Source organism: Dipodomys merriami, unplaced genomic scaffold (assembly GCF_024711535.1).
Source record: "Dipodomys merriami isolate MVZ:Mamm:240054 unplaced genomic scaffold, mDipMer1.0.p SCAF_56, whole genome shotgun sequence".
Taxonomy (NCBI): Eukaryota; Metazoa; Chordata; class Mammalia; order Rodentia; family Heteromyidae; genus Dipodomys; species Dipodomys merriami.
The window spans coordinates 667445-687335 of NW_027206135.1; the positions used below are offsets into that span (position 1 = coordinate 667445).

The 19891-nt window shown below is 50.3% G+C and overlaps 1 protein-coding gene across 1 annotated transcript in view; it reads left to right on the forward strand.

Moving 5' to 3' along the window:
• Positions 1 to 1169: 1169 nt before the first annotated feature.
• The window catches only part of LOC138812053 (probable G-protein coupled receptor 149), a 37948-nt gene continuing 19226 nt past the window's right edge, over positions 1170 to 19891 (forward strand). The window contains exons 1-3 of the mRNA XM_070000003.1: positions 1170 to 2084; positions 3092 to 3284; positions 4348 to 4859. Coding sequence (XP_069856104.1) covers positions 1170 to 2084; positions 3092 to 3284; positions 4348 to 4859 — 1620 coding nt within the window. The remainder of the gene's footprint in view (positions 2085 to 3091; positions 3285 to 4347; positions 4860 to 19891) is intronic.

Sequence of the window (19891 nt, forward strand, 5' to 3'; positions counted from 1 at the left end):
TCTCTAAAGTCATCTTAAAAGCCGGTGTGCTCTGGGGCTCTCTGGATCCATTTGGGGTGAGATTGCACCCGAAGCTCCTGCGCCCGCAGCAGGGCTCTGTATCCGTGACTGTCGGGTAAATGCGGACGGGGCTCGCGGCACAGCATGGGGTAAAAACGCACCGGGCCTCGCAGCACAGCGTCGGGTGGAAGCCGTGGGCCTCCCGGCACAGCCAGGGCCCCTGCAGCACAGGTCTTTTCCGCGGGCTCAAACTCAGGCTCAAAGTGCAGGAGCACTGGCCTTGCTCCACCGGGGCCGGCTCGGGAGAAGCCCCGGCTTCTAGTGTCCTGGGACACGAAAACACCCCACCAAAGGTGGGCCAGGCCGACTTCGAGCCAGATGAAATCCAAGACAAGACTAGCGTCCCACGCCCAAGCCGGGTAAAAAGGCCTGGCCAACGTTCCCCTCCTCCCCTCCCCGGCCCCGCCCTCCCCGGCCCCGCCCCGTCCTGCCTTTCCCTCCCCTGCGCTCCCCTCCCCGGCCCTTCCGCTCCCTGACCGCCTTGGGTGCTTGCAGATGCCGCGGATGCCCCACTCCGTGGGCGAAGGTCGCTGCTGGGACACCTGGAGGAGCAGCCGCGGAAGCCAGGGGTGTGGGAGCCGCCGGAGCCCTCCGGAGACGTGCGGGGCGGGCCGAGCGCCCACGCCGAGGGGAGCAGCGGGCGGGAAGTCGAGCGCCCCATCCTCCCCGGCCCCCTCCGCTCCCCACCCCGGCGCGGCCTGGCTCCTCCCCTCCGGCTCCCCGACGCGGCTCGGAGCCGCCGGGGCTGGGACCCGCACCCCACCGCCGCTCCCGCCCGCTCTCCGCCCGACCCCGCCCCGGCGCTGCTTGTCTGTCTGCCTCTCTCGCTAGCTAGCTCGCTCTGTAAAGCCCACTTGCCTTTGGCTCTGGACCCCGGCGTCTCTCGCTCTTAAAAGTGAACCCAGTCCAGCCGCCGGGCACCGGGGACGCAGGCCGCCGCCCTCGGGGCGCAGGGGCGCCGGGGCTGCTTCCCGCCGCGGAGGCGCTCCCGGCCGGTGTCCAGCGCGGACCAGTCGGTGCTCGGGCATGGGTTGAGCGGGGTCCGGCGGAGCCGCGCCTGGCGGTCTCGGGGGCGCGCGGGGGCGCGCGGGGTCCGCCGCCCGAGGACCATGGCTGCTCCGCACAGCAACTCCAGCAACGACTCGGACGCATGGCCCGAGGCGCTCAACTCCACGGCGGCGCGCGGCGCGCCGGGCGCCCCGGACGTCGCCCTCTTCTGCGTGACGGGCGCGCTGGCGCTGGCCGCGCTGGCAGGCGGCGTGGGCTCGCTGGCAGCGCTGCTGCCCGTGCCTCGCCGGGGCGCGCTGCCCGCGCTGGTGGCCGCCTGCTCCGTGGACGACCTTGTGGGCGCCGTGGCGGCCGGGCTCTTCCTGCGCCTGCAGTGGCCCCGCGACGCGCCCAGCCACGCGCGGCCCCTGTGCGCCGCCGCCGCGCTGCTCTACACCGGCCAGGGCCTCTCCGGGAACCTCAAGGCCGCCCTCCTGGTGGGGTATAGCTTTGTCAGCCTGCGCCGGGCGGCGGGGACGCCGGCGGGCTGCCGGGGCCGTGGCAGGGCGTTGGGCGCGGCGCTGGGCGCGGGCGCTGCGGGCCTGGGGCTGGCTGCGCTGCCGCTGGGCGGCTGGGGCGCCTTCGAGCGCACGGCCTGGGGCTGCCGCGTGGCGGGGCCCGCCGTGCCGCCGCTCTGCGCGCTCTACGCCGCCGCCCTCGCGCTGCTCGCTGGCCTGGCCGGGCCACTCGCGCCGCCGCTCCTGTGCTCCGAGGCACCGCCGCGAGCCCAGGCCCAGTACCGGGCGATCGCCGGCGGCGCGTCCGCCCCGGACTCCCCTCCGCCCGAGCGCCGCGCGGTCTCTGCCCCAGGGTCCCCGCCCGCGTCTCCGGGACCTGGCCCGCCCGACGCCCCTCAGGCCGGAGCCCGCGAGCGCCAGAACCCGTGGGACAGCCGGAGCTTCGAGCGCAGCGTGGCGCAGCGGCGCTTCGCCCTCATCCTGGCGCTGACCAAAGCTGTCCTGTGGCTGCCCATGATGGTAAAGGCTCGGGGAGGGCGCAGGCGGGGGGACCCGCGGCTGGAGCCCTTGGCCTGGGCGGAGGGGCGCGCTCGGGGCCCGAGGAGACTCGGTCTCCCCCGGGGTGCGGCGCTGCGGGGGATCCCATGCCCCTCGGGGGAGTTCCGCGCGCGTGGGGCGGGGAGGGAGCGCGCGGGCGCGGCGGTAACTCGCGGACGGCGCGGGCACGGGATGGCGAGCTCGGCCTCCCCGCCCCACCGAGTCCGCCCAGGCCCCTGTGAGCCCGCGGGCGGCCAGAGCAGAAGCCTGTCACCGCCACATAGGTAAGGGGCGGGCATGTGGCTCCACCTGCGATCCCAGCTCCTCGGGAAGCGGGGAGCCGAGTGTTGCACCCGGGCGGGGAGGTCTGAAGCTCCGGAAAGCCGCCCGAATCTGAAGCGGAGCTGTGGGTCAAGTGGTAGAGCGCCAGCCTTGAGCAAAGAAGCTCGGGAATGGTGTCCAGGTCCGGCGTTCAAGCCATAGGACACAGACAGAGACAGACCGACAGACAGATAGACGGACAAAATTAATGGGGAAAGCAAAGGAAAACAAAGATGGAAGGTTTTCCTTCCCGCCTCCTCTTGCCTCTTTCCCTCTGCCTGTTGAAGAAGCCCCAGCCCCCGCCGGAGGAGAGGCAGGGTAGGGGGGAGAAGACGTCCATGCCAGCCTTGGCCAGCCCTGGCCAGCCCGGGAGGGGGCGGCAGCGCCTGCGTGGGGATGAGGGCCACGTGGGGATGAGGGCCAGGGATGAAGGGGAATTTGGAGACGTGCGCAGTGCCCCTTCCCCGTGACCCCGGCTGGGGGAGGGGTGACCCCATCTGTGGGGGGGATGACCCTGGCTGGGTGGGGTGACCCTGGCTGGGGGCGGGGTGGACCGGCCCCCTTGCTGATGGAGTGACGGTACGGGCCGGGGTCGGGGGCGGAGAGCTCGGGGACCCTGGCACCGGGGCGCTGAGCCCCAGGCCGGCCTGACCGCCACGTGTCCGCAGGCGCACATGCTGGTGCAGCATGCGGCGGGGCTACGCAGCCCCGGCCTGGAGACGCTCGGCTTCCTGCTGACCCTGCTGGCCGCCTCCGTGACGCCGCTGTTCGCGCTGTCCGGGCGCTGGGCACACCTGCCCTGCGGCTGCGCCGTCGACTGCGGACGGAGCCCATACACCGCGGCCTCGGACGGGAGGACGGGTGAGTGCCCCAGCCTGGGGCCGGCCCAGGGGTGAGCACGGGGTGGCGCCACGGGAAACACGGGGTGGTCCCATGGGAAACACGGGGCGACCCCACGGGAAACACAGGGAACACGGGGCTGCCCCACAGGAAACACGGAGAACACGGGGTGGCCCCATGGGAAACACGGGGCGACCCCACGGGAAACACGGAGAACATAGGACCCCCACGCGAGGCAGAATGAGAATACAAGTGTCGTTCGCAGCGACTACGCGTGGCCAGCGGCAGGGTGGGTGGACTCCCCCGCGCGGAGCCCCCAAAGCTGCTCCCACATTAAAAATCTAGAATGTTCTTCGCTATGAGAACGCCATGGCCTAACACCAACCAGCCAAAAAAGTCCGCCTGGGTCTGAGGAAGGCTCGGAGGCCTTCGTTGTTCGGTTCACACGGAACCCAGCCAGGCTCCTCAGTCCGTCGTTTTGCGTTCTCAGGAGCCTGCTTAGCCTAGGACTAGGACAAAGCTCCACAGCGCGGCAGCCCAGGAACCCTAAACCTGGAAACCATTCCGCGAGCTGCGCACTTTTACCTGCTACCAGTCAGACAACCCGACAGAAGTTAGGAATTCCCAGATCTGGTCACTCACTGTGCTGCATTAACTGTCGCCTTCCTAGTCCTTTGCACAGCCGGGCACTGGCGGCTAGCGCCTGTTATCCCAGCTACTCAGGAGGCTGAGACACAAGGATCAAGGTTCAAAGCCAACCTGGGCAGGAAAGATCCAGAGATTCCTAGCTCCAGTTAACCACCAGAAAACCAGAAGTGGAGCTGTGACAGGGTGTCAGCCTTGAGCAAAAGAGCGCGGAGACAAGTGCCCATGCCTTGAGTTCGAGCCCCTCAACCTTTGCTCAGAATAAGCTAGTGCATGATTCTTGCACAAAGAAGATGAGATGAAAGCAGTTCACCCGGGGCCATTTTTCAGTTGTAGAAGTTAATATCCGTGTACAGTCAGCAATCAGCTTCATGGCAGAATTACTTTAGAAATTTTCATGACCCGCTGACCGCGCGGCTTGTTCCCTGTTCCCCCCTAGCCAAGAGGAGAGGCTTCGAGTTCAGCCTGTCCTTCCAGCAGAGCTACGGCATCTATCGGCTAGCGCGGGACGAGGACTGCGCCCAGCACGGCCCGGTCCCGCCCGGCGCCGGCGGCCCCGGGGCTGACTCCAGAACGCACGGCCACGCCGCGGGCCGCGCGAGCCCGGCGGGGATCAGCACCGGACCCGCGGACAGCGCCGCGCGGGAGGAGGTCAGCACCGGACCCGCGGACAGCGCCGCGCGGGATGAGGTCAGCACCGGGCCCGCGGACAGCGCCGCGCGGGAGGAGGTCAGCACCGGGCCCGCGGACAGCGCCGGGCCGGGCGGCCGCCCAGCGGACGCGCGGGAGCCCGGCAGCCGCCCGGGGGCAGGCGCGCTTCCCAATGAGGCCCACGGAGACGGCACCCCGCGAGACGGCCCGGAGAGACGACGGTCGCCCGAGGAGAGCCAGAGGCCCGGCCTATCCGACTGGGAGTGGAGCCGGAGCAGATCGGAGAGGACCCCGCGGCAGGTACGGTGCTGTGAGGGCGCGCGTGGCTGTGGCGTGGTGGAGGATATGCACGGCGCGGTGGGGGTGCTCACGGCACGGTAGGGGGCGCGCGGTGGGGGTGCGCACTGCGCTGTGGGCACAGCACGGCCGGAGCACCGCCTGCCCCACTGACCTCCGCCCTTGGTCTGACAATGCACGGCCCTGCGGTGGCGGTCCAGTCTTGGCGCGGCCCCAAGGCAGCAGTCCTGTGTTGCGCGGCCCCTGGGTGGGCCCACTTTTATGGCCGGTGGGACGATTCCCTTCCGGGTGTCGTCTTGGACTTGGCGCCATTAAGGGATCCTGCCGGGCGGACAGGTGCTGGCTTTGGTGTCACGCACCCTCCTGGACCAGACCAGACCCTCGGAACCCAGGCTTCGGGCTCAGCTGTATAGCTCCCAGGCTCTGCTCCTCTCCCGCCACCCTAAGACATCCAGGGAGTCCAGAGAGAGCCACCCTGAACAATCCTGGGAGTACAGAGAGGGCCACCCTGAGTCATGCGGGGAGTCCAGAGAGAGCCACCACAAACCATCCAGGGAGTCCAGAGAGAAGTTTTCTTTTTAACCCAAAGGGGAATATTCAAAAATCTCTGGTGGGGAGAGCTGGCATGTCCTCAGCCACAGCTCCCAACCCGCCTGTCTGTTGCTTCCAAAGCCAGATTTATTCCAGAATGCACCCTAGGGAGACACAGGTGCCCTGCCACTTAGCCCAACCTCTTAAGTAAGGGGACAGGGGCTGGTAGTGTTTCTTTCAAAAATGGAAAGGGTTTGCACATAGTTTTATCTCATTCTCCCTCAGATGCCAGCCTGCTGAGAGTGATCATGGCTCTTCCCTTTTTGCATTCAGTTTGCAGGGTGGTATTGATAGTATTTTTCTTTCCTGCTACCTTGGGTCTGGTCATTAAAGTTCCCCCTGTCTTCCTCACTACTGATTTTCTGGGTAAGAGAGGCTTTTACCACGTGATTGAGTGGCAGTCTGTGTCTCCTTCTACCTGCTCTGCAGGGTCAAGAATGTAATTCCAGAAGTATTAAGATGGGAAGAGGCATTCATTGATGAAGGGGTTGGCCACCCGTTACCAAGTAAGCGGAATGTGAAGAAGCGAAGTGCGCACGCGCGCGCACACACACACACACACACACACACACACACACACACACACACACACACACACACACACACACACACACACCACATTATTAGACAAGATGATGGTTATACTATTTAGCAGTTAGGAATTTCAGAAAATAACACTATTTGCCAGGGAAACTAGAAGTCAGATGTTGCATATTTTTAGAACAAGATGATTGGAGGAATTCCACTCCATCATCACCAACGTGGCTGGTGTCCTGATGGTGTCCTTGCCCTGCAAATCAATTGGTATTCACGTGGAAGGGGTTGCTCTTGGCAGGAGGGGGGGGGAGGCGGAAGGAGACTCTCCACCTGCAGCTGTGCGGTGCCCCCTTCCCTCTCCTGATCAGATCACAGTGATGGAAGATCTTGCTTCTCACTGATCAGGAGCACATGCAGTTCTACCCTCCCTTCCCCAAGATGGCGCTGCCCAGAGGCAGCCTCCGGGAATGTTGTTGAACTCAACATTGCTTAAAAATAACTCCATTTCCTAAAATGCATCTTGTCAGAGTATTGAGAATTGTCATTTAAGTTTGAGTTATGTTTGTAAAGTATGAACAATTGAATTTCACTAGAAGAATAAGACAGAATGCGTCAGAGTTCACTTACGTTATTCTGTTCTATGAGAATGGTGAACTATGGTTTGTTCCCATATCCTCCTAAACTAAAAAAGTGACTGTGTGTGGAACACATGAACTGCCCTCAATTGGGGCTTCCCTCCACCATAAATTCACTTTTCTAGTATTCTTCTACTGTAAAGTCTGATGAAACATTAATGTTTTAACCTCTGTGGTAAGCAATAGGTTAGGAAATTTATCCAACATGATAGCTATGAGAAAAATAACAAGTATTTAATATGATGTTTGAGAAAGATAGACTTGTATAAGAAAGTGGTTGAAAATAAATAGTATTTTTTAAGCAGTAGTAAGGAATCATTAAATCATGGAGTGTGTGTGTATGTATGTGAGTGCGTGTATGTGTGTGTGAGTGCATTGTGATTGCGTGCGTGCATGCGTGCGTGCATGCGTGTGTGTGTGTGTGTGTGTTATGTGTGTGTGTGTGCTATGTGTGTATGCCTGCCCTGGAGCTTGAACTCAGGGCCTGGCCACTGTTTCTGAGCTTTTTTTGCTCAAGGATAGCAGCTCTATCTCTTGAGCCATAGCTCCATATGTGGCTTTTGGGTGGTTAATTAGAGATAAGTCTCACATATTTTTTCCCCCTGGGCTGGCTTTGAACTGAGATCCTCAGATCTCAGTTTCCTGAGTAGCTGGGATTACAAATGTGACTCACGGCACTCAGCTTAAACCATGCATGTAATGAAGTTGTTGGCCTGATACAGCCCTGGCAAAACTGCTTGTGGTCTTTAAGGGTACCACTAAATAAAATTGCAAAGTATTATTATTTTTGTTTACAATGCAATGACACCTTTAAAATGATCCTAACATGTTAATGGAATGTATTTGGAGTTGACAAGCCTATGAGAGCCTTCCTTTAGCCAAACAGGCCTTCACTGGTAAATATGCCGACTCAGCACAGGCTATATGCAGCAGAAGTGGAGGAAAGTTTTTGCCCCTTTCTTCAAGGAGATGGAAGCCGTATTTTCTTCTGAAAAGTGTCAGCTCGTATAGCGGTAACAGTCCACACTTTAGAATATTGCAGTTGCAGTACGAAAGCCTTAGCTATTGGGTTTCTGTGGCTCTATTTCTAAACATTTAGTCTGTGTTTCTGAGCTTATGTCTAAGGATACTAGGTTGACTACTGTTATTTTTGTTCTTGTGGTGGTGGTTGTTTTGCTAGTACTGACATTTGAACTGAGGGCCTCATTCTTGCTCAGCTTCCTGGCTCAGCCAGCTCTCTACTTCTGCCATGCCTCCAGGTTAGCATTTTGCTGCTTATTTTGAAAATGAAGTCTATTGGACATTTTTTTTGCCTAAACTTCCTTTGAATTATGATCCTCTGGGTCTCAGTCTCTACATAGCTGGTATTACACATGGGAGCCACTAGTACCCAACAAGTAGTTTGTTTTTGTACTGAATATTTAAAAATTAATAGCTTTGATTTTAAGTGTATTTTATGAGCTCTAATTGATTTACACAACATCTTGCTTAATCTTTATTAAAGTTTATATTAGTCAGATTCTTTGTATCTTGACAGAACTTATGGTCAGAGTGAGAATGTCACATCAAAGTTAATGTGTATAAAATGATGTTATTATAATATAATCACTTTCAGAGATTTGAATAATGGCTGGTAGAATGCATGAATTGAGGGTGTTTGTAAGACTGGAATTCAGGACTAAACTTGAATGCATAATTCCTTCTTTAGGAAGAATAAATACTTCATGGTTCACTGTTGAAATGTCTGAACGAATTACTCAGAAATGTTTGTCAGTTTAAAAGGTTTGGTATAGTATGATCACTAATGTATGACTTTGCTTCTAAGAGAAATGATGGTTTAGAACCCCATGTGATTAATGATCATCTATGAGTGTGGAAAACTGAACTTAAGATAATTTATTTTTATTTTTGTATTTTTTGTGCATTCTGTGCTTGAACTCAGGTCCTTCGTGTTATTCTTGCACTTTTTTCTCAAGGAGAGCATTCTGCCTCTTGAGCCACAGCTTCACTTCTGTCTTTTTTTGTTTTTCATAGTTAATTAGAGATAAGAGTCTCAAGCGCTTTTCTGATTGGGCTGGCTTCAAATGTTCCTTGGATCTCAGCCTCCTAAGTAGCTAGGATTAACAGGTGTGAGCCACCATTGCCTGGTTGAACTTAAAATAATTTAAAATATTTTTTCCTGTTTCAGTGATAAACTCAAAATTATCCATGAATCTGAGTGAAGTGGTTTATGCCTATAATCTTAGGTACTGAGGAGTCTGAGATGGGAGAATCATGGTTCAAGCCCAGCCTTGGAAAAGTGCCCATGAAACTCCTTCTCAACCAAATAACTGAGTGGGGCATATGCAACGGTCATCCTTGATACAGCAGGAAGCCTAATAGGATGAGAGTCCACAGGGGCCCACGCAGGACATCATACCTTATCGTAAAAGCACCAGTGCAGAAAGGGCTGGGGGTATGGCTCAGAGGTAGAGTGCCGGACTCCCTGAGTTCAGATCTCCGCATCACCCATGTAAGTGCCAGGGGATGCCAATTGATTTTCTTTGGATATCTTCTCCTAGGGTTCTAAAATTCCATGCATCAGGAGCAGATACATTGCATCCCTGCCATGCAGATACATCTATACATGCACGATACATCTATACATGATGATACATGCGTGATTATGCCACCAGAAGTGTGAAAGAACTTCCTTCACCCTGACAGTAGAGTAGAGAACACAAACTCTGAAACGAAGCAGGAGAAAGTGGTTGTGTTTGAGTCTGACCACAGACACTCAGCCTTAGGAGTAAATAAAGCCAAAAGGAACATGCTTTTCACTCACTTGAGAATAAATCTTTTTTTTAATTTTGAGGAAAATGTTGTCTTTAAAAAAATAAGTTAACAAAGCAATTCATTGTCAGCATCTGTTTCTATAATTGCCTAGAAAGCACTATTATTTTCCTAATGAGTTTTCATGGAATAGTAAGTAAATAGCTTAAAGTTAGCTGGACTTTGTATGTTCATATGAGTTAAATGGTGATTATGAAAATACTTATAATCCTAGCTACTCAGGAGGCTGAGATCTGAGGATCGAGGTTTAAAGCCAGCTTTGGTGGGAAAAATTGGTGAGACTCTTATCTCCAATGAGCCACACAAAAGCTGGAAGTAGAACTGTGGTTCAAGTGGTAGAGCACTAGCCCTGAGCAAAAAAAGCTCAAGGACAGTACCCAGTTCTTGAGTTCAAGACTCTTGACTGGCACCAAAAAAAACAAAAAACACACACACACACAGAGAAAAAAGAAAATTTGGGTTTTGGTCCTACTGACTATTTAGCTGTAGTATAAGAACAAAATCAATTATTTCAATTATTTATCTTCTCAGATAAAACAGCTTCTTGTGCCTTTCTTTTTACTCTACTGGTACTGCATCTAGAAGAACAATTCTGTGTGCAACATAAAATAAAAATACAAACAGCCGTGCACTTCAGTGTTCATATCCCACTTTCTCCAAGTAGCAAAGCGAATGTGCTTTGTACTGAGACGCTGACACCATGCTTGGTTGTACTAAGGCACTGACACTGTGCTTGTTTATACTGATAAGCTGACACTGCACTTGGTTGTACTGAGATGCTGACACCGTGCTTGATTGTGCTGAGAAGCTGACACGATGCTTGGTTGTACTGAGAAGCAGACATTGTGCTTGGTTGTACTGAGACACTAACACTGTGCTTGGTTGTACTGATAAGCTGACACTGCCCTTGGTTGTACTGAGATGCTGACATTGTGCTTGATTGTACTGAGACACTGACACCATGCTTGGTTGTATTGGGATTCTGACACCGTGCTTGCTTGTGCTGAGAAGCTGACACCGTGCTTGGCTGTACTAAGGCACTGACACTGTGCTTGATTGTACTGAGACGCTGACACCATGCTTGATTGTACTGAGGCACTGACACCGTGCTTGGTTGTACTGAGAAGCAGACACTGTCCTTGGTTGTATTGAGATTCTGACACTGTACATGGTTGTACTGAGATGCTGACACCGTGCTTGGCTATAAGGCACTGACACTGTGCTTGATTGTACTGAGACACTGACACTGTGCTTGATTGTACTGAGGCACTGACACCATGCTTGGTTGTACTGAGATGCTGACACCGTGCTTGGTTGTACTGAGACATTAACACTGTGTTTGGTTGTACTGAGATGCAGACACCGTGCTTGGTTGTACTGAGACGCTGACGCTGTTGGGTGTGTTGAATGGTGGCAGCTCAGTCTTCAGCAGCAGCTGTGTGGTGCACTGGGCACAATGAAATAAGCACCCACCATGGATCACTCAATGGCCATGTCTGGCACCAGAGGCCCACAGATGCCTGGGGCTGCTCCTATTCCTAAGTGTTCCATCTTCCCTATTTTCACTACAAATGAAGCTTTCACTAGCATCACGGGTGTGACTGGCTCTCCTTGTGTGCTTTGAGGGGGTTTATTGTTGCCTAGTACTTTTATACCTAAATTATTTATTGCTAAATTAGTTTTGTACTATCAGTTTTGGAGGCATGGTATAACACTTGCAGAAGTGGAATGGAGACTACTTTTTTTTTTGTCACCAAGTCATACGGCTCCCTTTTCACTTTCCGCCTGACTGTACTGTGTTGGCTACTTCTAGACTGTGTATGCTCTGAGGGAAGCAGGCGGCATCTGTTCCCGGACCTTCGTGGGGAAAAGGCTCGCATGTGCTCCCATTAAGGAAGCTGCTGGCACTCTCTACCTGGGAGACGGCTAACTTAAACTTTTGGTTAAGATGATGCAGATAATCGTGACAATTGGTGATGAGATGGTGATTAGGTAATTACTATGTTTCACCAGAGATTCTAAATGCTCTGTATAATTGCTCATTTAGCATTCATGAGGACTCTGCGAGTTAGGCATGGCAGTTGAGTTTTATATGGGAAAAGCAGACACGGGGAGGTTAAGCCTGTGGTGTGTCAGATCCAAGGAGCAGACACCAGAGACAGTTGTCCTATTCACTAGTCTGTGACTTCAGAGAGAGTTCTGATGGCCAGCAAATCCTTCTACACTGAATTCAAATGCATTCCTGTCTCAGTAGATGAATATCACCTGGGAAACCTTTAAAACGGTCCTGACCCCATCAAAAATTCCTATTTCATTGAGATTTGGTTGTCTATATGTTTAAAATTCCACATGGATGAATATTTGCAACATATATAATCAACCGAGAACTTGGGTTTAGAAGGTGTACTCAAGCACCAGTAAGTAATAAAATGATCAATAAAATACAAGCAGAGCATTCAAATAGTCATGAATATGCAAAACTACACTTTGTCATTAATAATCAGGAGGTATTAATTAAAATAGACACTAAAATAGTTGAAGTTAAAACAGTCTGACAACTGTGGAAAAATGTAGGGGGCCTCCAAATGCTGGGGGCATAGTGCTGGAATCTGTTGTGGCACACAGGTGTTAACCATCCAATCTCCAAAAGTGAACATGAATGTGCCCTGAGCTTCCCAGGGCTGTGCAGAATCGCACTTTGCATTTTAGTAGCAACCTGTCCCACCGGTTATTTAAATCCAAACGGATTAAAGTGTTAATAGCAATTTCCTCAGTTGCAGTCCCTTAAGTCAAGGGCTCAGTCTCTGTCCATGGTGAGCAGAGGGGCTGTGGGGGCTTCTGCTGGGCTGAGCTGCAACACATTCCTGCTTCCGGTGGCGCTGCCCTTAACACCCCGACACTTCGACGTAGTCCAGCAGCGGACAGTGAAGTCACACTCTCGGTCTCCTGCTTCTTCCCACTCGCTCTTGCTGGCTGCTCTCTTGTGATGCATTCTTTGCACACATTTTGTAAAAGTAACCGGACAAAAAGATTTCTGAGTTCTTTTCCCCCCAAAAAACCCACAGTCATGGAAAACATCAAGTGTCTCAAAATCTGGCAATGAAGCTTAAACTGAACCCACAGCCCATAAAATGAGTTTCACAAATACAGTGATATATTCGTAACGGGAAATAAACATACCCTGTAATAGTGACTAAAGTATGAAAGCAGACACACTGGAATGGTGTAGGGATGTGAACACAAGTGACAGCGCTGGAGGGGCGGTCGGAGTGGAGAATGGATGAGCAAGCGCAGGGCGGGGAGCCCTGACACAGAGCCATGAAGCCTTCCCCTCCCACGGGGCTCTGGCTGCACCCTCATGACTCTGTGTTCCATTTCTCCATTTTCATCAAGTTAAAAATGAGTGCAAGTTGCCTAGATCATTCTGCAGCACACCGCTTGCCAGGACCGGCTTCTGCCTCCCAGCCCACGGAGACAACTCTGCTGCCGCTGCACCGCCTGCACAACCAGGTCCCAGGTTCCCTGAGACTCCAGGCCCTGGAGGCCCGGGCCCTACTGTCAGGCCCGAGGACACATTGCTCTTTGAGCTGTTGCTCCTATACCGTAGGTTGTCATTGACAAATCTAAATTCAGTTTCGGGGCACTATAGGCAAAGTCAGAGACGTGTCAAAACAGCTAGCAAATTAACATCACATACTAACAATTATTACTGATTTGTGATAGGCACCAATTTTAAGCTGTTGGAGGAATTAAAAGGAAGGAAAAGAATTTCTGAGAAGAATGATTTCGCATATCCTTCTCAGTAAAGATAATGCTTGAAGCTGGCCTTTCTTCCCGTGAATCATAGAACCGTAAGTGGTAAACTCATAACACATTTATCTGGCAAGAGAGTCGAAATTCTGTGGTATTTTTCTACCTCTTTATTAGCATCAATTAGTTATACAAGAGGCTTTCATCTGGGCACATCTGATCATACTTAGTCCTACATCACTCTGCCTTCTCCCCCTCTCCCTTCCAGGACAACCCCAGCAAGCTCCACAGTTCCGATCTCATGCTTGTACATGAAGCATTTTGGCCATATTCTCTCTCTCTCTCTCTTTCTCTCTCTCTCTCTCTCGTTCTCTCTTTCACACACACACACACACACACACACACACACACACACACACACACACACACACACACACACACACACACACACACACACACACACACACACACACACACACACCTTCTCTCGCTTCTTCCTCTCCCTTCCCACTAGTACCCAGGGCCAGAGTGGACTGTCATTCACTGTATTTAGGGTCTGTTAATTGTTTAAAGGATTTCACTGTGGCATTGTATGCATGCACATACAGACTTCAGTCCTCCCCTGCTCTCCACCTCCCATCACGCCCAACGCCATCATCCAAGGTCTTCCAAGGCATTTCATTTTGTTGTCCTCACTCACAGACACCTTTCAGTAATGCTCACTGTCTCATACTGTCTTTCTATGGCATTTTACTTTGTTGTTTTACGGAGCACTTTACAGATCTGTGTGCCACCCTTGGGCTGTGCTGATCTTCTCTGTGTGATTCCAGTCTTAGTTCACGTTCTGTAGTATTTTCATGTAACATTCCAGTGTATATCTTACCAACCTAGAATGCTTTAGGAATAAACATTAGCCTGGACAAAATGGCAATTAATGACCGTGTTGGGTCTTTTGACACTGTTACAAAATTCCTAAGAGAAGCCAGCGTACTTCCGGGAGGATTGCTGGTGTGGGCCTGCAGCTTCAGAGGGTGCAGTCCATGGCCTGCAGGCTCTGTGGCCTGGGGAAGGGGTGGAGTATTATGGAGGCCACCATGGTGGTGGAGGGCAGCCAGGAAGCAGAGAGAACATGCAGCTAAGGGCAAGATAAGCCTTTCATTTCACAGCGGCTCCCTCATTTCCTCCAGCCTCCTGACTCCACTACCTCTCACTAATGCCATCAGATGATGAGCCTGTGGATGAGTGACTCCATTGATGAGGCAGAGGCCCAGGATACGGTCACCTCTGGGTGGCTTGGATCCGACAGCTGCAGACCGAACCCTACCTGCACACACGCCCAGGAAGAGTCCAAGCGGATTCTAAACACGAAGTAATGTTTATTACCCCAAGTCATGACTGACAGTTTTCAAATACTGGTGAGAAACGAGAGGCCCAATTTAGCCATATTTATCTTTGAAACAGTAGTATCGTACAATAATATAGTTCCTTTTCAGTGTGACTTAAGCTCAACTTTCACATGAGGATCCGTTTTCTTTATAAAGAGAATAATAAAAATCACTGAGGCTCTACTCTTTTGCAAGATCTTCTGATTCTGGATGTGGCCTCTGGTGTATTTCTCATGAGTCTAATCTTGGGAGAAGAGGCTTCTAGAGGAACACATCCCACTATCTGGGCCTGTGAGTCCTGTCCCCTCCTGGACATTAACATTGTATGAGGAGCCTTGAGAAAGTGCACACTTCAGAAGCAGCAAATGAGAATCGGAGCAGGCTGGCGCTGGCATTTGATGGTTTTTAAGTAATTAATTCCAATGGGAAGCTTCAGCTGAGCATCACCAGCCCAGAAACCAAGGTGATAAAGCAGTGGTAAGAGGAGCCCTGGTGCTCCTCACACCACACCTGCTCAGTTCCCAGTGCTGGAGTCTCACTAGCCAGCCATGGGATGGATGAACGCCTTGCCATCCTCGGGTCTGGGCACAGGTGCATACCACAGGGCTGCCCTCAGTCTGCCCAGCATCCTGGGGCCAGGCCAGGAGCACCCCAGAACAGGGTCAGTTCCCACCCCAACGGGGTGCACGTGGCCCTGGTAATTGTGTGAGGTCAGGAACACCACGGAAGAGGCTCGTCACATCCTTTCCACTGGTGACTCCACGTGCTTCATTTCCCCCGTGACGCTCGAGGGGGCCATGTTTTCTTTTCTTAAAAGTTATGCCCGTCGACTGCTGTTCCCAGCTGTACATGTTCGAGACCACACTGGCTTCCGTTATAGGAACAACTGTTCTGATGGTGTTGCTTTGTGCCTGTGAGACGGGAGAATGAATGCTGAAAGCAAGAAAAATACCAGAGACAGGTGCGATTCATACACTGGCACTGACTTCCCCATGGAGCCTTGGAGGAGTCAAGGTTCTTGCCTTTTAAAGTCTTTGAGGAGAGTGCAGACTAGAAGAAATCAAGAGATTAGCATCTCCCCGCCATTGTGCTAACTGCTCTCTCCTTGGTGGTCAGGAGCCAGGTAGACAAACACTGCCACACAGCTGCGAATCACTGAGGACGCTTCCCCCGGCTCTTACCAATTGATGAAAACTCCACAAGTGTGACACTGGCCCTGTGGGAGCACCATTTACAAACAACATGAGACCTCTTTATTGTGATTTCCATATAGTCACTCGAAGTCTCAGTGACACCTGACCCAATTTTGACCAAAATCTTGCATCCTCAGACAACCCTGCAGAGCCAACTCATCACTTCTGTGCACTAATTCCTAAGACAAAACTCACAACCAAGACATGTGAAGTTCCTGCTTCAGGGACATGAGACTTCACTCCCATCAGATAATATCTCTCAAATTTTCATGTTCTATGCTATTCGTGAAGCAGTTCCTAACACGGGGCATGCTTTTACTTTTCACATGTTTTGTTCACATTTTTTTTTTTTGCATGACTTCCGAAACTCTTGGCTACCAGTAAAATGAATCAAGCTCCAATATGTAGCATTTGCTGCCTTTCTTGGTGTGCATGGTCTCCAGGGTTAGTTTCACAATGCCAGTGGGAACAGAGTGGAAAAGAGATATACAGTAACACTATAGACACAGTAGGGCAAAAAAATCCCAAAGTGCCAGACAATAACAGAATAGAATAAAGTGGAAGTTGTAGGTTTTGATTTCTTGTCTTTTTTTTGAATATAGTTTATTAATATAGGTATATATTATATGTATTCTATATTTTAACATACTCATTCGAACTTACAAAATGTAATGTGCAATCTGTATTATGTTAGTATAATATAATATATAACACATGTTTTATATTATGTATATAATATAACTTTTACAACTGGATTGCAGGATTCCCAAGAATGTTGTAAGCCAGGTGAGGCTCTAATACCGCTTTCTTTCATGTGGCTGAGCAGCACATTCAGTGTCTGGAGTAAGCACTAGGTGCAGTCCCTCTGTGGGCTGACCTGAGCCTCTCTCCCCTGACTCATCTGACACTTTCTGTGTTCCTGTGTGTTTACTGTCATGAAATGGGAGCGGTTATATTGTCCCCTCACTCAACAAATAGGAATAAGAAAGCAAGTCTGGTTCAAATAGAAGTTTTATATGCAATGTATAAATTGGAGTTTATCTAAGAAATATAAATGTTTTGCCTGGAATGCAATGATCTAGCGAGTACCCTTCAGCACCTAACTCATCTCAGTACTCGAGATGTACATTCAGAAGTACATTCAGAACTAAACTCCGTCATTCGCATACTTAACACTCTTGTTACTCCTAGCTGAGCCTAAGCAGTCTGGAAAAGTCTTCAGTGGTTCAAGAAGTTACAGATTTAAAATATTGAATAGTTGTGAAGTCCCTGTGTTTGCTTTCCTACCAAGAAATCACTTCTAATGATGCTTGCCTTCCCATGTCTGTTTCTTTTCTTCTCTTTTTGGTACCATCAATGCTCTGGAAACGTTGCCTTTTCTTCTTAGACTGTATACATTTTAGGGTGTCTATGGACAAGGCTTGCTATGGGAATTATTACCAGGCCTGGTCATAAAGGTGTTTCCCTAGCTACTCCTTCAGCAAGTGCCCTGTCTGCCATTTGTCAGCCTGGTGTCTCAATCTTCGAGCCTGCTCGGGCTTCCTGGCAAGTTAATGCTTGCTAACTCGGTAACCTTCCCACTTCAAATCACTTCTTCCTCATTTTTCACATATGTGAACTATAGACTCTTTCCTCTGTGATGGTATATTCCAGCCTTAAAATCTGCAAGGAATCAGTGATTATTCTTAAAAAACAAGAAGGGAGGAAGTCCACTTGAATGGTGGAGGATAAACAGAAGCCTTTCAGTGAGTGCCACAGAGAAGATAATTACCATCACATTCTAGTGCTTCATAGCTGTAAAATAGAATTTGTTTAAAGCACTTGTATTTGGGTTTAGGTGTGCTATGTCCAGTTATGTTCTAATATAACTTACTAACTTAGCTAATCCAAACTGGCTCTACCATCTCAGTTTTCTGCGACCAGCCTTATATACTCTAAACATATACTAATAATACAGTCATGAGCCATATATACCTGCTGCAGAATACTATTAAATTCACAAAACTTACCTAAAACATGCTGGACATCAGTGGCTCATGTCTGTAATCCTAGCTGCTCAGGAGGCTGAGATCTGAGGATCATGGTTCAAAGCCAGCCTGGGCAGGAAAATCCATGAGACTTATCTCCAATTAACCACCAGAAAACCAGAAATGACACTGTGGCTCAAAGTAGTAGAGCACTAGCATTGAGTGAAAGAGCTCAGGGACAGCACCCAGGCACGGAGTTCAAGCCCCACGGCTGACAAGAAAAAAAGAAAAAAATTATGCAAAACTTAAAAGTATTTCTTGTTTTATTATTTTAAAAAAGTGCTTGTTACCTTCCATGAAATTTGATTACAAATGTTCCAGATGGATCGAGATGTAGATGACAAAAACAGACTAGCCGTGATTTAAATTTTGAAAAACAGTTTTGTGATTGACAGAACAACCTTGTCATTTCCCTTACATATCTCATTTTAGGATAATTAAGAATGACGGCATTATGTCAGCACCACCACATTCTTCTTATTACAATTAGCAACTCTAGACACAAGCCTGAAAACCACTAGCATTGCTAGCAACTTGTTCTGGCAAGTTTTTCCCCCTACATTTTGCATTCGGTATTTGGGGAACATGAATACATTTAACACACAAAAAGGTCCGAAACAGCACCACAGCTATAGAAATGTGATTTATTAATTTAGTTTTTAACCTTTGGAGTGAAATTTTGGATTTTTGCACTAGCCACATTTCCAACACTCAGTGTTGCATGAGGCTGGTGGCTGGCAGCTGGGCCGTGAAGTGCATGCTTATCAGTGCAAAACACTCTGTTGACTGGTGTTGACTGGTATTGATTGGTGTTGACTGGTGTTGCTCAGTACCTTCTCTGTGATAAACTTCATTTGATTAGCGGAATTTTTTTCTCAACTCAAATTGTCAAAATTAAGAGGTCATTCAAGAAAATAGAGAGACCCAGGATTGAATTTCCCAGCCCTCCACAGCCCGTCCAGGCTTCACACCAAGGCTTCACACCTGGTGGCATCTTCAGAACTCTTGTTTTGTATGTAGTCATCCAGAGGCATCAGTATCACCTGTGTTTATCTACAGGTCTGTGTTTAACTACATGCCTGTGTTTATCTGCAGGTCTGTGTTTATCTGCATGCCTGTGTTTATCTGCATGCTTGTGTTTATGTGTGTACTTATATTTATCTGCATATATATGTTTATCTCTTAGGAGATAATGTCATTTCCTAAAATCATTTGGGTCCATTTTCCAGAAAACTTTGGTGAGTGTAGATTATCCTTAGCAAAGGCAATTGTTCTTTATGTGTTTATTTCTCAAAGACTAGTTGACCAGATATGTAGGAGTTTTCTTTCTTAGCTCTCTGTTTTGTTCTATTGGGGTACATGTTTTTCTTAATTCCAGTGCTATCCAAATTAGGTTATGGTAGAGATTTTAATATATTTTGAAATTAGGAAGCACGATGCATCCAGCTTCCTTATTTCTTTCGAGACTGTTTTGGCTTTGGGGATCCTTTGTGATTCCACATGAATCAGGATTCATTTTTCTATCCACGTATAAAGATACGCCATTGGGACTGGCGGAGGGGTTGCCTTGAATGTGTACCTTGCTTCGTGTAGTGCATAACAATGTAAAGTCTTACCATCCATGAGCATCAGGCGTCTTTTCATTTGTTTCTGTATTCCTTCATTTCTTTCAGCTGCATTTTGTAGTGTTCGGTTTACCTTTGAACCTCCTTAGTTAGGTTCATTTGTTAAGACTTCTGTTATGACCTAAAATGTGGTTTATGATGAAGACGCCCACATGCACTTGAGAACTTGCCTTCTGTTGTCGATGTCTGCGGGGCTTTGTGCAGGCCTACAAAGCCCTCATTTTCTACAGTATTCTTTATGTCCTCTGTTTTTCTTTTTTTGTCAGTCGTGGGGCTTGAACTCAGGGCCTGAGCACTGTCCCCGAGCTTCTTTGCTCAAGGCCAGAGTTCTACCACTTTGAGCCACAGCACCACTTCTGGTTTTCTGGTGGTTAAGTGGAGATAGGAGTCTCATGGACTGCGACCCTTAGATTTCAGCCTCCAGTTTAGCTAGGATCACAGGCATGAGCCACTGGTGCCT